The sequence below is a fragment of the Berghia stephanieae genome, chromosome 5 (genome assembly GCF_034508935.2).
Source record: "Berghia stephanieae isolate SIO BIC M18660-M18661 chromosome 5, UCSD_Bste_1.3, whole genome shotgun sequence".
NCBI classification, from domain to species: domain Eukaryota; kingdom Metazoa; phylum Mollusca; class Gastropoda; order Nudibranchia; family Aeolidiidae; genus Berghia; species Berghia stephanieae.
The window spans coordinates 6,243,769-6,260,848 of NC_088364.1; the positions used below are offsets into that span (position 1 = coordinate 6,243,769).

Below are 17,080 nucleotides of genomic sequence, written 5' to 3' on the forward strand. Positions count from 1 at the left end.
AATAATACGTGTCTAGCTCTGAAGTAAAGTCTATTAAGTAACAAAGTTACCCCAGACCTTGTTTGTTTTTTTCTTTTAAGACAACTTATAATTCTAATTTCTGTCTGAAAATTTTCAGTAATCCTCAAAAATTCATTTTTGCAAAGGTTTATGCTCAAATTGTAACCAAAAATTGCATAACATAGTGACCATTGGCGATTTCTCAAGTGCAACATGCCCCCTTTTGTGTCTTTATGTCCCCTACTTCCCAAAGAGAAAGAAAAAACGTATAGACCAATTCGTATGTTGAGGGTAACTTTATGCCCCCACTTCCCAAAGAGAAAGAAAAAACGTATAGACCAATTCTTATGTCGGGGGTAACTTTATGCCCCCACTTTCCAAAGAGAAAAAAAAAACAAACCCGTATATATAGAGATTCGTACATCGGGGTAACTTCGCTATTATTGACTATCTACCTACTAACTACAATGTAAGAAGTTTATGCATTCTTGTTTATTCCTATGTGATCATAAGGCTTTAATTTTTTTAAAAGAACAACATAGCATGCTTATAGCGAATATTTTTAACAAACTCATAATATTAATAATCAATGACAATGTCTTTCTTCTTGTTTGACTGATATATCGAACTAATGATACGTAGGTATTTTAACAAATTTTTTTTAAAAATCTCAATTTATCAAATTAATATATAAAGTGTTGCTATTGGTTCTTGGTCTTATATTTTTACATTTTTGTGCATTTGCATATATATATATATATATATATATATATATATATATATATATATATATATATATATATATATATATATATATATATATATACATTGTCACCATAGATTCTCAACTTTGTGTTTATACATTTTCATGCATGCCACGTCTGTAAACGAATTTCCATTTTTTTTTTGATGAATAAAGTATATCTTATCTTACCTTTTCGAACTATATCTGTAGTCTTATAAGTACTCTTCACTATATCTGTGTTCTCTTGAATTGATGCTATGCGTTTATATAAATAATCACAACATCCGCCAAGATTTAATATACCAACACACAAAACTGTAACCTTCAACGTTTATAGTCTGATTGATATAATTTCCTGCAAACTTATCACTTACAGTTGGCAGTCTTAAAATAATAACAAAGAGTTGAGTGATGTCAACTTCGTTCCTTCAATATTTGAGCCCAGAAAATCATTGGGCCCACCTTAGACAGTACTGTCAATTCGGATGATTTTGCCACATGGCGGTGACTTTGCATTGTCATTATGAACACGAGCCAAAGTCACCCCAGTTGCTGGTACATAAAATATAAATTGATCGTTATGATGACGATGATGATTAGAGGGGGGGTGGGGGGCAGGGGTATGGTGGCAGTGGTGGCACATATTGCTATTATCACTGAAGGTCTAAGTTTTGCACATTGTTTCTGCTTTTTGGAGTGTCTACGGCACAAAAAACTTTTGCATAACACGCATTTTATGGTCGTTTTGCAGTCTATTTTTTTTCCACAATCATAAGTGACATCGGCTACATCCACTTTGAATTTGAGGGCATGAAGCTGATGTCTCCAATGGTTCTCCCTCGTGTCCGAGAGCTGTGTTTATTGTTTGCTTCGGGTATTTTGAAAAGTTTGTCTCACCTCTCCACCTTTCTTTATGTGGTGTGGCAAACTCCTTTACATTTGCAATATTGAAACTCCAGCGATTCGCCTTAGATAATACAGTACAGCTCGCGTAGAATGGCCTCGGTTGCAACAAGAGCTCGTCTACAACGAGAGTGTGAGTTACAGCTTAGTACTCAATTGAGAAAAATTACATACTCAAGAAGAAAAGAGGAAAGCACACATAGCACACTTCGGGAACAGAGATGAGGTGGGAGTTGCAGCTATTTTGTTTACCATTGACGTTTCTATGTACTTTGTCTATTATATCTATGACAACGCAAGAAAAGGCTAGTGAGGGGCGTATGACTGACTGAACCAACGTTTTAATATACTTAGGCATTAATGTGTTAGCATAGAGGGAGGGGTGTGCAAATGTTGACTGATTGAACTATGCCCAATGAGCAGTGAGACGGTGATGAACTGTAGGCGACGCTATATGATGCCTGAAACAGGAACGGTGCACTACTTGAGTATTGAAGTACTATTACACTTAACAGTGGCTGTCGGTGGCCAGGTTGGAATGATTGAAATGGAGGATGTTAGTCGGTGCATTGTTCCAATCTGCCTTCTGTTCCGAAGTTAGTGAAGAGGGGGGGGAGGGGGAGAGGTTAAAGGATGGGAGTCACAGTCACATCCTCTGACCCATTTACTGAGGGCGATAACGCAAAATGTGTTAATTGCGGGTTTTTACTAATATCCTTCAGTCTTGCTCTTGCTTCTCATCAAATACGTCTACAACAGGGTTTTTTTTTGTTTTTTTTTTGCTAGTCCCACTATCCTCCTTGTATCCGAGTTCCACTTGGGTGGGTGTTGAAGATCCACGGGGTGCCATACCACCAATGGCGCATTAATCGAAAGATTCCCCCCACCCTACGAAAAAAAGAAGCAATGGCCATCGATCTTCCGTTTTGTTATCAGGGAATGACGCATCTTGTCTAGCACTACTCAGTTGGTAGAGTACTTGCTTCACATACAAAGCAACCGAGATCGATTTCGGGTGCAGTCAAGATTTTTTTCTGACCCCCCTGTCCATCTAGCAGGGGTTGGGTAGCTGGGTCTGTTAGATATGATAGAAAGTACTTTGCAGTAGACTATCATCCATACCAAATGGTAGCAAACAATTGCAATTGTCTGTTTCATGCTATAGAAACCGGCATAAACTCCATGCTCCATGGGGCCAATGGATCTGAAGGACTACTTACCATGCAAAGATGGCATTGAGTAGTTGAACTTGATCATTCTCGTAGAACTTATTCGCAACGCCGTGCACATCAGAGGGAAGTAAATGGGAATCTCGGCAATGATCAAATGTCGGATTATATAATTCTTTTTATTGTGAACAAATGTCGATATATAATATATATATTATTTTATATATTATATATATATATATATATATATATATATATATATATATATATATATATATATATATATATAATATATATATATATATATATATATATATATATATATATATATATATATATATATATTATAATATATATATAATATATATATATATAATATATATATAATATATATATATAATATATATATATATATATATATATATATAATATATATATATATATATATATATATATATATATATATATATATATATATATATATATATATATATATATATATATATATATATATATATATATATATATATATATATATATATATATATATATATATATATATATATATATATACACATACATACGGTCATCACAGGGTATCAAAATCAAATAGGCATAGTTCTTTTTTTTTTAACTATATATTGTCATGGGGTAATAAAATGACCCCAGACGTACGAATAGGGATAGTTCTTTTTTTTTTTGCTGTATATTGTCAAGGGTAATAAAATGACCCCCAACGTATGAATAGGGATAGTTCTTTATTTTACTATATATTGTCATGGGGTAATAAAATGACCCCAGACGTATGAATAGGGAAAGTTCTTTTTTCTTATTTTTTACTGTATATTGTCATGGGGTAATAAAATGACCCCTGACGTATGAATAGGGATAGTTCTTTTTTCTTTTTTTTTACTGTATATTGTCACGGGGTAATAAAATGACCCCAGACATACGAATAGGGATAGTTCTTTTTTCTTATTTTTTTACTGTATATTGTCATGGGGTAATAAAATGACCCCAGATGAATGAATAGGGATAGTTCTTTATTTTACTTTATATTGTCACGGGGTAATAAAATGACCCCAGACGTACGAATAGGGATAGTTCTTTATTTTACTATATATTGTCATGGGTAATAAAATGACCCCAAAAGTACGAATAGGGATAGTTCTTTATTTTACTATATATTGTCATGGGGTAATAAAATGACCCCAGATGTACGATTAGGGATAGTTCTTTATTTTACTATATATTGTCATGGGGTAATAAAATGACCCCTGACGTATGAATAGGGATAGTTCTTTTTTCTTTTTTTTTACTGTATATTGTCACGGGGTAATAAAATGACCCCAGACATACGAATAGGGATAGTTCTTTTTTCTTATTTTTTTACTGTATATTGTCATGGGTAATAAAATGACCCCAGATGAATGAATAGGGATAGTTCTTTATTTTACTTTATATTGTCACGGGGTAATAAAATGACCCCAGACGTACGAATAGGGATAGTTCTTTATTTTACTATATATTGTCATGGGGTAATAAAATGACCCCAAAAGTACGAATAGGGATAGTTCTTTATTTTACTATATATTGTCATGGGGTAATAAAATGACCCCAGATGTACGATTAGGGATAGTTCTTTATTTTACTATATATTGTCATGGGGTAATAAAATGACCCCAAACGTAGGAATAAGGATAGTTCTTTATTTTACTATATATTGTCATGGGGTAATAAAATGACCCCAGACGTAGGAATAGGGATAATTCTTTATTTTACTATATATTGTCATGGGGTAATAAAATGACCCCAGATGTATGAATCGGGATAGTTCTTTATTTTACTATATATTGTCATGGGGTAATAAAATGACCCCAGACGTACGAATAGGGATAGTTCTTTTTTTTTACTATATATTGTCATGGGGTAATAAAATGACCCCAGACGTACGAATAGGGATAGTTCTTTATTTTACTATATATTGTCATGGGGTAATAAAATGACCCCCGATGTATGAATAGGGATAGTTCTTTATTTTACTTTATATTGTCACGGGGTAATAAAATGACCCCAGACGTACGAATAGGGATAGTTCTTTATTTTACTATATATTGTCATGGGGTAATAAAATGACCCCAGACGTACGAATAGGGATAGGGTAGAGTCGGGGAAATTCGCCGTCGGGGAAATTCGCCACTTCTCACACCCCTCTCTTTAAATGCAAATAACCCATCTTACCTATTATTGGACGAGTCCAAGTGTCACATCATCACTTTGATGCTCTTTTCATCTATTGTTTTTAATCTACCAATCAGCATTTAGTACATTAATATCATGACACAATCGTGTCATTTAACGTCATAGCGTGTCTGTCATTCTGTGCGCCTGATTCGTCCGAAATCCAACACCCGCCATTCCAAATTCTTACTTTCACTCGTTGTCATTTTAAGCGTTTTTTCAGCTTAGATCCTTACTCTACAACCTGTTATTTTGATATTGTATGATTTAAACATTAGTTTTGATGTTCCCATCATTTGCAATAGTTAAAAATATTCGTTTATTTTTTAATTGAGGGTCCCAATGATATCACTGCTTTCGGGGAAATTTGCCACTAGTATCGGGGAAATTCGCCGTTCTAATTGGGTACATTTGTCGCTCTGTTTTGTCGAAATATTATTAATTAAATGTTTAAAGGGGGCATTGATGATATTTTGACCGATAATTATTTAATAGATTGGTGATGCAGTGTCTAGGTAGCGTTCATAGTGCATAAAATTTACATAATGAAGATAGTAATGATTATTAGTAATTTAACTGGACTTAATGAACTTTTTACTATAATGAAGCAGTTTTTTATATATTTGTCGAATAAATGGTGAGAACTTCAAAGAAAACCCAAAATGGAAGCAAAAGATTAAGAGAAAAATAGGATAGGATGGTTCAGCAAAACACAAGAAAAGATATTTTGTCATGTTTTCGCCTTCTATCATAGTATCATATCGTCATTTATAAAACTTGCCGTTGGTCATTGAATATTTTTAGTTTTTTGCCATTGTAAATAAATAAAATATAGTAATTACTACAAATTAAATCAAATATAAACATGAGAAAACAAAATAATATCTAAAAAGTACATAAAATTCGCGATAAAAAGTGTTAAAATCGAGCGGCGAATTTCCCCGACAGTGGTGGCGAATTTCCCCGAACTATGGCGAATTTCCCCGACGAGCATAACAACTTTTAAATGCGAAAATAAAGTATTACGAATTGAAATACTGGAACAAGTTTAATAAAATCTCATCACTGATTGGCTGATTGTTTTGATGACCAGTTTCTATTTTAAGAAAATTGACATCTTGAGACTGAAATAAGCGAAAGAAGTGGAGCGACCGCAGGGTTTCAAAGTTTTCCGACTCTACCCTAGTTCTTTATTTTACTATATATTGTCATGGGGTAATAAAATGACCCCAGACGTACGAATAGGGATAGTTCTTTATTTTACTATATATTGTCATGGGGTAATAAAATGACCCCAGACATACGAATAGGGATAGTTCTTTATCTCGAGACGGGTCCACACTTTACTCTGAGTAACGAGTGCCCAGTCGTCTGCGTATCCCAGCCTCAGGGAGGAAGTGTTCGGCATATCTCTAATGTAAACGTTAAACAACATTGGCGCAAGTACCGACCCCTGAGGGACCCCATTCTTCAATTTCCTTACTTTGCTCGTGACGTCTCCCAGCGTGACGTGGAATTGCCTTTCCCCTAAGATCGAAGAGAACAACTTCAAGGTCTTTTTGCACCTTATGATTTTTGCAAGTTTGAGCATTAACCCATCGCACCAGACCGTATCGTACGCCACTGATAGGTCTATAAACACAGCACCTGTTTGCTGTTTTCTCTCGAACCCGTGCTCAATGTGCTCTGTAAGGGCAATGACCTGCTCCGTGGTGCACCTCCCTTCCCTGAAGCCTGCCTGCTCAGGTGGCAGGGCAGCGTCTAGGACCGGCCCCCATTGGTTTAATAGAACACGCTCCAACAATTTGTAAAGACAGCTCAGCAGCGATATGGGTCTGTAACTGTCTGCCTCCTTCGGCGGCTTCCCTGGCTTCAGGATGGCAACTATCTTCGCATGCTTCCACACTTGTGGAAGCTTTCCTTTTGCAAGGATGTCAGACATTGCCTCTGCTAGCCAGGCCCGTGCCCTGGGGCCCAGATGCGTCACCATATCGGGATATACACCATCTATCCCTGCTGCTTTGCCGTTCTTCACTTCGCTAATGGCTGCACCCACTTCTCGGGGACTGAACGGGGTCGTCCAGTCCGACTCCTCCGCAGGTAGCGAATCCAAAATCGTACGGTACACCTTGCGGACACCGCGCTCAAAAGCCTGATTAGGGACCCGCTTGCTACGGTTCTTAATGTTCTTGGCAATTGTGTCTGCCTCGCATTCCGGTGCAGCCTTCGCGAAATTCCGATCTGGGTCCAATTTCTTTATCAAACGTCAAGCGTGGCGGCTGGAGTGTGTAAAGTCGAGACTTTCCACGGTCTCCTGCCATCGTTGCTTCCTTCCCTCTGCCAGAGACTGAAGTAGTCTATCTGCTGCGTCCTGGGACTGGGTCTGCTGGTACTCTCGGTACAGCTCTTCCGACTCTGCTGTCCAGCAAGGGGTGTAGAATTTCCGTTTGCCCCGTGGAATAGAGCGTTTAGCGCTCTTAACCAGTAGCCTACTGAATCTGGTTATATTCTTGGACTTGGGAGGAATGGCAGGGCAGACCTGCTCGATATAGGAACTGAATTCCTCCCAGTCAGCTTTCCTGAAATTCCATCTGCAAAATGGGAGAGACTGCACCCTCTGTATTGTCACCCCAGCTGTGACAAGAACCGGCCTGTGCTGGCTATGCGGAAAGTCCCCGAGGACTGTCCGCTTCACCTGCAGCGGTTCACCGTTCGCGCCTTTCGTTACGAGGGTGAGGTCTGGAGTATACTCCTTATGGCGGGTACCCCGGAAGGTACCCTTGGCTGTAGGATCGTACACTAGGTGTAGATCATTACAGTCCATCCATGAGCGGAGTTGTCTTCCTGCCTCGTTGCAGTCTCGGTAGCCCAATTCGTGATGGTGGCTATTAAAGTCTCCCAGACAGATGGAAGGATGGCTGACCACAGGTACCGGTGGTGTAGTCCAAGTCGCTCTAGGTGGTTTGTAAATATTATGCAAACACAGTCCACCTACTTCCACGGAAATTCGGTTCACCCCATTGCTGTCCATTACGCTCTCAATGACCCTAACCTCCGATGGCTCTTTAGCATAAACGCTAACCCCTCCTTTGAGCCTCGAAGTGTCCTCGCGTTGGACCACCGTATAGCCTGGGATCTGGAATCGGGAAGATTGCGCGCCTGAATAAAGGTGGGTCTCCTGTAACAGGAGGATGTCTACCAAGTGAACAGCCAATAGCTTTGATAAAAGCTCGTTTTTTGCCATACTCTGGCTCTCGACGTTCAGGGACAATATGTGTGTCAGTTCGCCATCCCCGCCGTCGCATTTTCCGATCGGCAAGCCACGAATCGATTGATGCATGGGACGTTTGCTTTTTTCTCGGACGTGCCGACGACCCTGGTGACACGAACGCGGTATTATTTGGCTAGGCGGCAGACCGCTTCGCCATTGACGGGACTGATTGGGACTCGACATAAGGACAATAGTGTGGCGCCCGGGATAGGGCTGCTATTCGGGCACCGGGTTTGGATCAAATTTAGTCACACACCGGGGCGAGCAGCTCATGTGGCTCGTTGGCTCGATACCCGGGATGGTCTCGTGACGGTCGACCGGGATTTACACCTTTGCCCTCCCGTGTGCCTCAAGCCCCCTCACCACTGCAAGGTAAAGATCCACGAGGGGGGTCATGGGGTAATAAAATGACCCCAGACGTATGAATAGGGATAGTTCTTTATTTTACTATATATTGTCATGGGGTAATAAAATGACCCCAGACGTACGAATAGGGATAATTCTTTATTTTACTATATATTGTCATGGGGTAATAAAATGACCCCAGACGTATGAATAGGGATAGTTCTTTATTTTACTATATATTGTCATATGGTAATAAATTGACCCCAGACGTACGAATAGGGATAGTTCTTTATTTTACTATATATTGTCATGGGGTAATAAAATGACCCCAGACATACGAATAGGGATAGTTCTTTATTTTACTATATATTGTCATGGGGTAATAAAATGACCCCAGACGTACGAATAGGGATAATTCTTTATTTTACTATATATTGTCATGGGGTAATAAAATGACCCCAGACGTATGAATAGGGATAGTTCTTTATTTTACTATATATTGTCATGGGGTAATAAAATGACCCCAGACATAGGAATAGGGATAGTTCTTTATTTTACTATATATTGTCATGGGGTAATAAAATGACCCCAGACGTACGAATAGGGATAGTTCTTTATTTTACTATATATTTTCGTGGGGTAACAAAGTTGCCCTTGACATCCGATTAAGGGGTAAAAACCAGGGCTGAGAATCTTCCGGCTAAATGGTGGTTTATCTCCGCCCATCACCATCACTATTCCGCCTTTTAAAAAGACTCACCACAACCACTACATCATCATTCCTATCACCATTACTACTATAACCACAACCACATCGTCATCCGTACCACCACCACCACCACCACCACCTCATCATCCCCACCACCACTACTACTACCTACAACCACCACCACCACATCATCATCCCTACCACCACTACAGCTACAACCACTACTACTACAACTACCATCACATCATCATCCCTACCCCCACTACTACAACAACCACCACCACATCATCATTCCTACTACCAAGACAAATACATCATCCCAACTATCACTACTACAACCACCCCACATCATCCCTACCACAACTATTACAACCACCGCCACACCATCATTCCCAACACCTCTACAGCTAGCTACAACCACCATATCATCATCCCTATCACGACCCTTCTACAACCACCATCACATCATCATCCCTACCGCCATCTTTTCTTACTACTATTACAATATGTTGTAATTACACTCTCAACTTTTGAAATTCCTCCAAGTGGTGTCAGAAATTATTGCGAGACACATTTTTTATTGCATCTCAGTAAATTTTTAATGAAATTCAAATTTATACGTTATCGTCTCATAGATAGGTCTTGAACTCCATTTTTGTGACCAGTCATTCTCACCACAGAGCCATCATGACATCATCACCATCCCTACCACAACTACCACCACTACGACAGTAACTATCACATCATCACCAGTAACACCATCTCCACAACCACATCATCACTGCCCTCATTGTAATCAGTACCACCTCTAGTGCAAGCCCCACTATCACATCATCTTCCTGGTGGGATCTTTTGACTTGCATGGATCAGAGTTTTTTCTGCCTTTGTCTTGGCTTGATCCTTTTCCTGGCCGGATTCATTGGCACGGAGGGAAACAATTAAATGTATAGTCGTTTTTGGGAGATGATATGTTTGCCCTCGTATATCATCTCTCTTTTGTGTGACGTTAGATTTGTTGTTCTAAATTTTGTATTTCTCTCATTAGGATTCTGTGCTTGTGTCTTGGTGAGACTTTTAGGTGACCTCAAACTAACTACATTGATAGTTTGATCTTGGAATCCGTTTGTGAGCCTTATTTGAACCAGTCACTTTTTCTCCGGTGCTTTTGATCTTACTTAAATCTATATTTTATACAGCCCCATATATATTTTAAGTGCCGCTGAATGACCTACAAACATATACACGTACACACACAAATCAATACTCAGTTCTTAAGTCTCGTTAATTTTTCACTTTCATTTTTCTGTACTCATCACTATATTCACTTTGAGATATCTCTCTCTCTCTCTCTCTCTCTCTCTCTCTCTCTCTCTCTCTCTCTCTCTCCCTCTCTCTCTCTCTCCCTCTCTCTCTATTTCTCTCTCTCTGTCTCTCTCTCTCTCTCTCTCTCTCCCTCTCTCTCACACACACACACACACACACACAAATCAGTAAAGTGCACCCAGTTCTTTAGCCTCAATAAGTTTTCAATTTTCATCTTCATGTACTTTTAACAATGATACCCAGACACACACACACACACACACACACACACACACACACACACACACACACACACACACACAGAGGATTCAATTAAAATGTAAATTTCCTGGCAATTGCCAACATGAACATACGTTAACTTAATATTTACGATTAACAAATAAAGCACATACACACCTAACAATAAAGTACACTTTGTACTTTTAATCTCGGTTAGTTTTTCACTTTAATCTCTCTGTACCTATCACTATATTCACTTTGAGCAGTCTCTCTCTCTCTCTCTCTCTCTCTCTCTCTCTCTCTCTCTCTCTCTCTCTCTCTCTCTCTCCCTCTCTCTCTCTCTCACTGTCTCTATCTCACTCACACACACACACACACACACAAACACACACACCTTGGTGGGGTTCATGACCTCCCATAGTGGGCTATACTATGTCTTCTATCCCCTTATATCTGTTTTCCAACATGCTTTCTGTCTTTGTCTTGGAATGAGATTACTTGGTTTTTTCCTGGCCCTGGCCAGAATCCTAACTGGAAGGGAAACAGTCAAATGCACAGTTATTGTTTTGGGAGATGATATTTTTTTCCTTGTAAATCACCTCTCTGTTATGTATTATTATATTTGTTATTTTGAATGTATAATGTAAGCATCTGAGTGTATTCCTCTTTGTGCCCGGATGAGACTTATAGGTGATCTCAAACTAAGTACATTGGTCGTATGCTCTTGGAATCTACATTTGATCCCTATTTTTCTTGGGTGCTTTAATTGTAATTCTAGAACTTTTTACTATCCCATTTTCTTCCTTTTTACTGGCGCTGATATGACCTTAATGTGTTGCAAGCGACGTAAACCCTTAAAATCAAACAAACAAAACACACACACACAAACACACACTATCATTCCTTCTGTCAGACAAACCTAAATCTATAAAGTGGATCATACCCTTTTCACATCAGCCATCATTCTCTCTTTTCACGTTCAAGTACACACCTTATCATCACCACCACCACTACCATCATCATCATCATCATCATCATCATCATCATCATCATCATCATCATCATAATCATCATCACTGCCACTACTACTACAACCACCACCATCGCCACACCGTCATTTCATGAAGCACCACCATTACTACAACCACCTCCACCACATCACCATCATCATTGCCACCACCACGACGACATCATCACAACACTATCACCATTAAAACAGCACTCACTACCACATCCTTACCACCACTACTACAACCTCCTCCAACACAACAATATCACCACCACCACAACCACATACATTATCATTACTGCCACCACTACAACAGCCACCATCATATCATTATTACCACCACACCTACCATTCATTTTAATATTTTATACGTCATAAATTGGCTTTGGAACTTTACTTGATTTGAAACAAGGGGTATTAGGATGATTATAGATCTCAATAGATTATATTTTGTTTGCAGAAATTCCTGTTTAAGCATTGACATTGTTCGGAATTGTTTCTGAAATTTACGTGAGCCAAATTTAAGTTGGCGTCTCTGGTCAACTTGAATCTGTGAATACGGGAGATGTATGTGGCGACTACCACTACTACTACAACCATCATCACATCATCATCCTTACCACAACTACTGCAACCACCACCACATCATTACCCTACCACTACCATTACTACAACCACCATGTTATAATTACACTTTCAGTTTTTGAAATTCCTCCGAGTGATGTCAGAAATTGCTGCGAGACACATTTTGGATTGCATCACAATAAATTTTAATGAAATTTAAATTTATAGGTTATTTTTGCATGGATGGTTCTTGATCTAAGCGTTGAAAAATTTCCTCCTTTTTAGTGACCAGTCATTCTCACCCCTGAAAAACACAATGTACGATTAACATAATATGCTGCGTCTGCTTTATAATTTTTGGAAAGTCAGTCATAAGTCATATTTGTGAATCAACCCAAGGTCCTTCATTTTGTACAAAAGTCGTGACTCTGTGCGAGAGTTGATGTCCCTGACGAGAGGGCGGCCATCTTTTTTATTTACATCAGAACCAGCCTGATCCGGGTTGCCATATTAGCTCTGTTAGGTCAACTCTAATATCGCTAAATTAAAAATAAAAATACTAATGATAATAATAGATACAAGGAACATGAAATAGATACAATTCATTTCAAGTATGAAACAATGTGCACCATTATGTAGAGTAATTAATTGTACTATGATAGTAGAACTTTTGATCATGAATGACTATTTTACGACTGATCTCAAATTGGACTCTGAGTGTCGTGTCAAATTTTTAGGACAAGATTCTAAAAAAAAGAATAATAATAAATAAATACAAAAGATTAAAAATGACTAATTATGATATAATTAGAATAGGGTCCAAAGGGTGCAACTATTTAAGTTTTACATCTAAAACTAACAGAAACTATGCGGCTTTTAAAAGCTTACTATCTCACAAACCGGACGATTTCAAGTTTTTTCCAATACAAATTATACTCATCAATCAAATGATGTAGGTTCATTAAAAAATAATTAAATTAAAAATAGAACCCCCCCCCCCCCCCCCCCCCCCCGAAAAACAATACCAAAACTGCTCCCATCCCTCCATCACATGCAATAGAAAATTGAAGAAACCGGGATCTGATAATTACGTGAATTGATAGAAAAAAAGCAAGCACACAAGAAACAGGAATTAAACAAGTCTCAGTGTTAACAAAACAAACAAAAAATAATAATGATAAACAAATAATAAATATGCAAAAAAAAAAAAAAAATTATTTCGAAAGTAGTCTGTGATGTAATTGCTTCACATAACCAAACATATCTGGCCAATCTCCAATGTACACATAAAAAGATGGTCACCTTCTCGTAAGAACTCCTTTTTGTTTATTTATTTATTTTGTCATTCATGATAAAACTATATATATATATATATATAAATAGCTGACCTGTCACTAGAAGGCTACGCTAAGATCATAGATAGTATGCGCTTGGCCCAGAAGCTCACAACATTGCCATCCGGAAGTATAACGGACCAGCACACAAAACTATGTGTAACCTTGAACGTTTATAGTCATGTTAACACAGTTTAGTGAGAATTATTCATAAACGCGGATGGCAAAAAACAATAACAAAGGCCGGAGTGACGTCAACTTTGATCTATCTATTAATGTCATTATTTAAATTTTCATATTCCTCGTCCACTAGCGATGACTATTAGGTTGTGTAGAAATACAATGTTTCGTGTATTTATTTATGTAAAAGATTACTCCATTTAACCTGCATTATTATATGACAATAATTATTTTAGCAGGAGATCCCCTGGTTTGTTTACTGTTGTAAGCAGTGCAATGTTGAGTCCTTGGAAAAGTCTCTTTACTCCCCTTCTTTCATCATACTCAGGTGTAAAATGAGTACTGGATCGATAACAAGGATGTTTCAGTCCAAAAAAAAATTGTTATAGTGTCTTTGTAAAATGCTTGGTGAGCAAGTTTAGTGGATATTGCGCTAGATAAAAGCTCAAGTTTTTAGGGTTTTTTTTTCAGACAAGCTTCATGTCTTGATCGACATTTTAAGTGTTGCTGTTGATTTGGGACCCCTTTTGGGGGCTAGTTCCAAAATAATCTCAATCTCAAGTATATTATAAAACAAAAAGTTGAACTTTTATATAGCACAAAATCCACTAAATATGGTCAAAGCGCTTAACAAAGAGTCCCTGACCAACAGCAACATGTAACATAAGGAATGAGACATGATGCCTATTAGGCAATAATGCAATTTTTCTAACAGAAACAACGCTGTTAACGGCCAGGTACTCATTTTACAACTGAGTACAGTGAGAGAATGTGTGTAAAGAAGAGTCTTTTCCAAGGACTCAACTATGCGCTGAGCACGGCTCGAACCCAGGACCTTCCGATCCGAAAGCTAGTGTCATACCACTAGACCACATAGCTGCACTTTAAAACATGCTTTTTACAATGTTCTATTTCAGTAGCATTGAAGAACAGCAGTGACAATATTAGACATTGACATGGAGCGGGTGATCCCCTACACCAGCAATTGCCACTTAGGCTTTGGGGTGGATTTTACCAAATTTCCGTTGCAAACTGGAAAACGTCTGATCCCTGAGGATGTGGAACCCATTTTGGCACAGGTAAGTTCAGTTCCCAAGATAGATCTGGTTTGACCATGTGTGACATCAGAAGAATTTTCCTGACACTGGATTTACTATTAGATCTGTCAGATTGGCTGATTTCCTGTCTTAAACGGTGTCATATTGGCTGATTTCCTGTCTTAAACGGTCATGAACAATCAATGGCTTGTCAATCAGTACTCCCAAATGAAGTAGAATAGTTATTTGTTTGCTGCCGTTCTTAAAGTTTAGTTACGTGTTTTATGAATTTTAATTTTATCCATTTATATATTTTAATGTCGCATAATCGGAATCTATTGGCCACAGACAATTACAAATACTGATCTCTATGAAAAAAAACAGGGTCCAACACTTGAGCACAATAATAAAAGAACAGCGATGGAGGCTATTTGGTCACATCTTGCGTCAAGAAGATAACATCCCAGCCCAAACTGCAATGACAGAATATTTCCTTCATGACAACAAATATGTAGGGAGAACACCAACATCAATAGTAACTACCCTGAACCAGGATCTCTTTCATATCAGAAATTTCTGGATTCTGATGAGGCCAATTAATCCCTGAAGAACTAAGAAATACAGCAGTGCCCTCCGTACTAAAGTTACAACAAGATTTTGACAGCCTCAAAACTCTGGCCCAGGACTGTGACCAATGGAAACAATTAACAACATGGATGGAGAGAGTAGCTATACTTCTCGACCATGACTGAATCACACAATTCTCAGCAAGCGTCATTTGGACTGCGAGGTTTACTACTAATATATATATATTTATATATATATATATATATATATATATATATATATATATATATATATATATATATATATATATATATATATATATATATATATATATATATATATATATATATATATATTTATTTATGAGTATTGGTGGGTACTCGTAGGTATGAAAGTGCTCGATAATGATAGTTAGAGCTAATATAGAATGCAAATTGTCCAATATGCATTTTATATATAATATATATATATATATATATATATATATATATATATATATATATATATATATATATATATATATATATATATATATATATATATATATTATCAAATTGAAATGCTGTTATTTCATCTTCTGCTGTATACTTACTTACCTATCCTCTTGGTGCTTCAGTTGCACATAAGGCCAAAGTTATTCTGTTGTATAGTATAATACTAAATATTACAATAATTTAATAATGTAAATGTAATGAATTGATATATCCAATCAAATTGTTCACCAGAATAGTACAGTTTAGTAATATCTAGTACACATTATACATAAAACTGACAAGTTAAAAACCACCTGGATATTATAATAGGATACATAATTGAAAATAAAATACATATTTACTACATCACTGGACAGAATTTAAAAAATCAACAGCTTTATTGTGAATGAGTTTTAGTCAAGTTATCAAAATGTGACCTACCACCGCAAAACGTAAAATGTCTGCTGGATGGTTAAAAAAAATATGAAAATCTTTGGGTTTATTTGATATTTTATTGAGGGCAATAGACATCGTTTCTTGAAGTGACAAAAATGACATTCTCACATTTTGTTATCTGGTTGACCCAGACATAACACTGACCTGTAAAATGCTGGAGATGAAGTAATCCCTCAGTGTAATTTGGCCCATGGAATCAAAGTTTACCCCATTTCTTTGGCGTGAAGCAGATGAGTGTCCTATCCAAAGGGTAGTAAGCAATTACTAATATTTTCCGTTTCTGTTAGTAAAATGCGAGACAACTGTCAAATTTCCAACATTATCGTCACAATCTTTTTTGAAACTCTTTTCATCATCAGTATGCACGTTATGTAAGCATATTGACTTAAACCATAGTTCCTTGAAAAAGACTGTTGAGACTGTTTTGTCGGTCGGCTTCCACATACAGGAATGATAACACCCTTTTGAGATGATGGGTCACAAATGTGGTGGTTCAGCAAGATTGAAGGGATATCCTCCAGTGACGTGGGACATA

General features: G+C 37.4%; 1 protein-coding gene across 3 annotated transcripts in view; it reads left to right on the top strand.

Annotated features, from left to right (window-relative positions):
- Positions 1-17,080, top strand: part of LOC144972313 (uncharacterized) — a 32,616-nt gene that overhangs the window by 388 nt on the left and 15,148 nt on the right. For 2 of the 3 annotated variants that reach the window (XM_078913404.1, XM_078913405.1), the window contains exon 2: positions 14,930-15,091. In XM_078913404.1, coding sequence (XP_078769530.1) covers positions 14,969-15,091 — 123 coding nt within the window. In that variant the 5' untranslated portion in view covers positions 14,930-14,968. The remainder of the gene's footprint in view (positions 1-14,929; positions 15,092-17,080) is intronic. The other variant, XM_078913406.1, reaches the window with a different exon arrangement.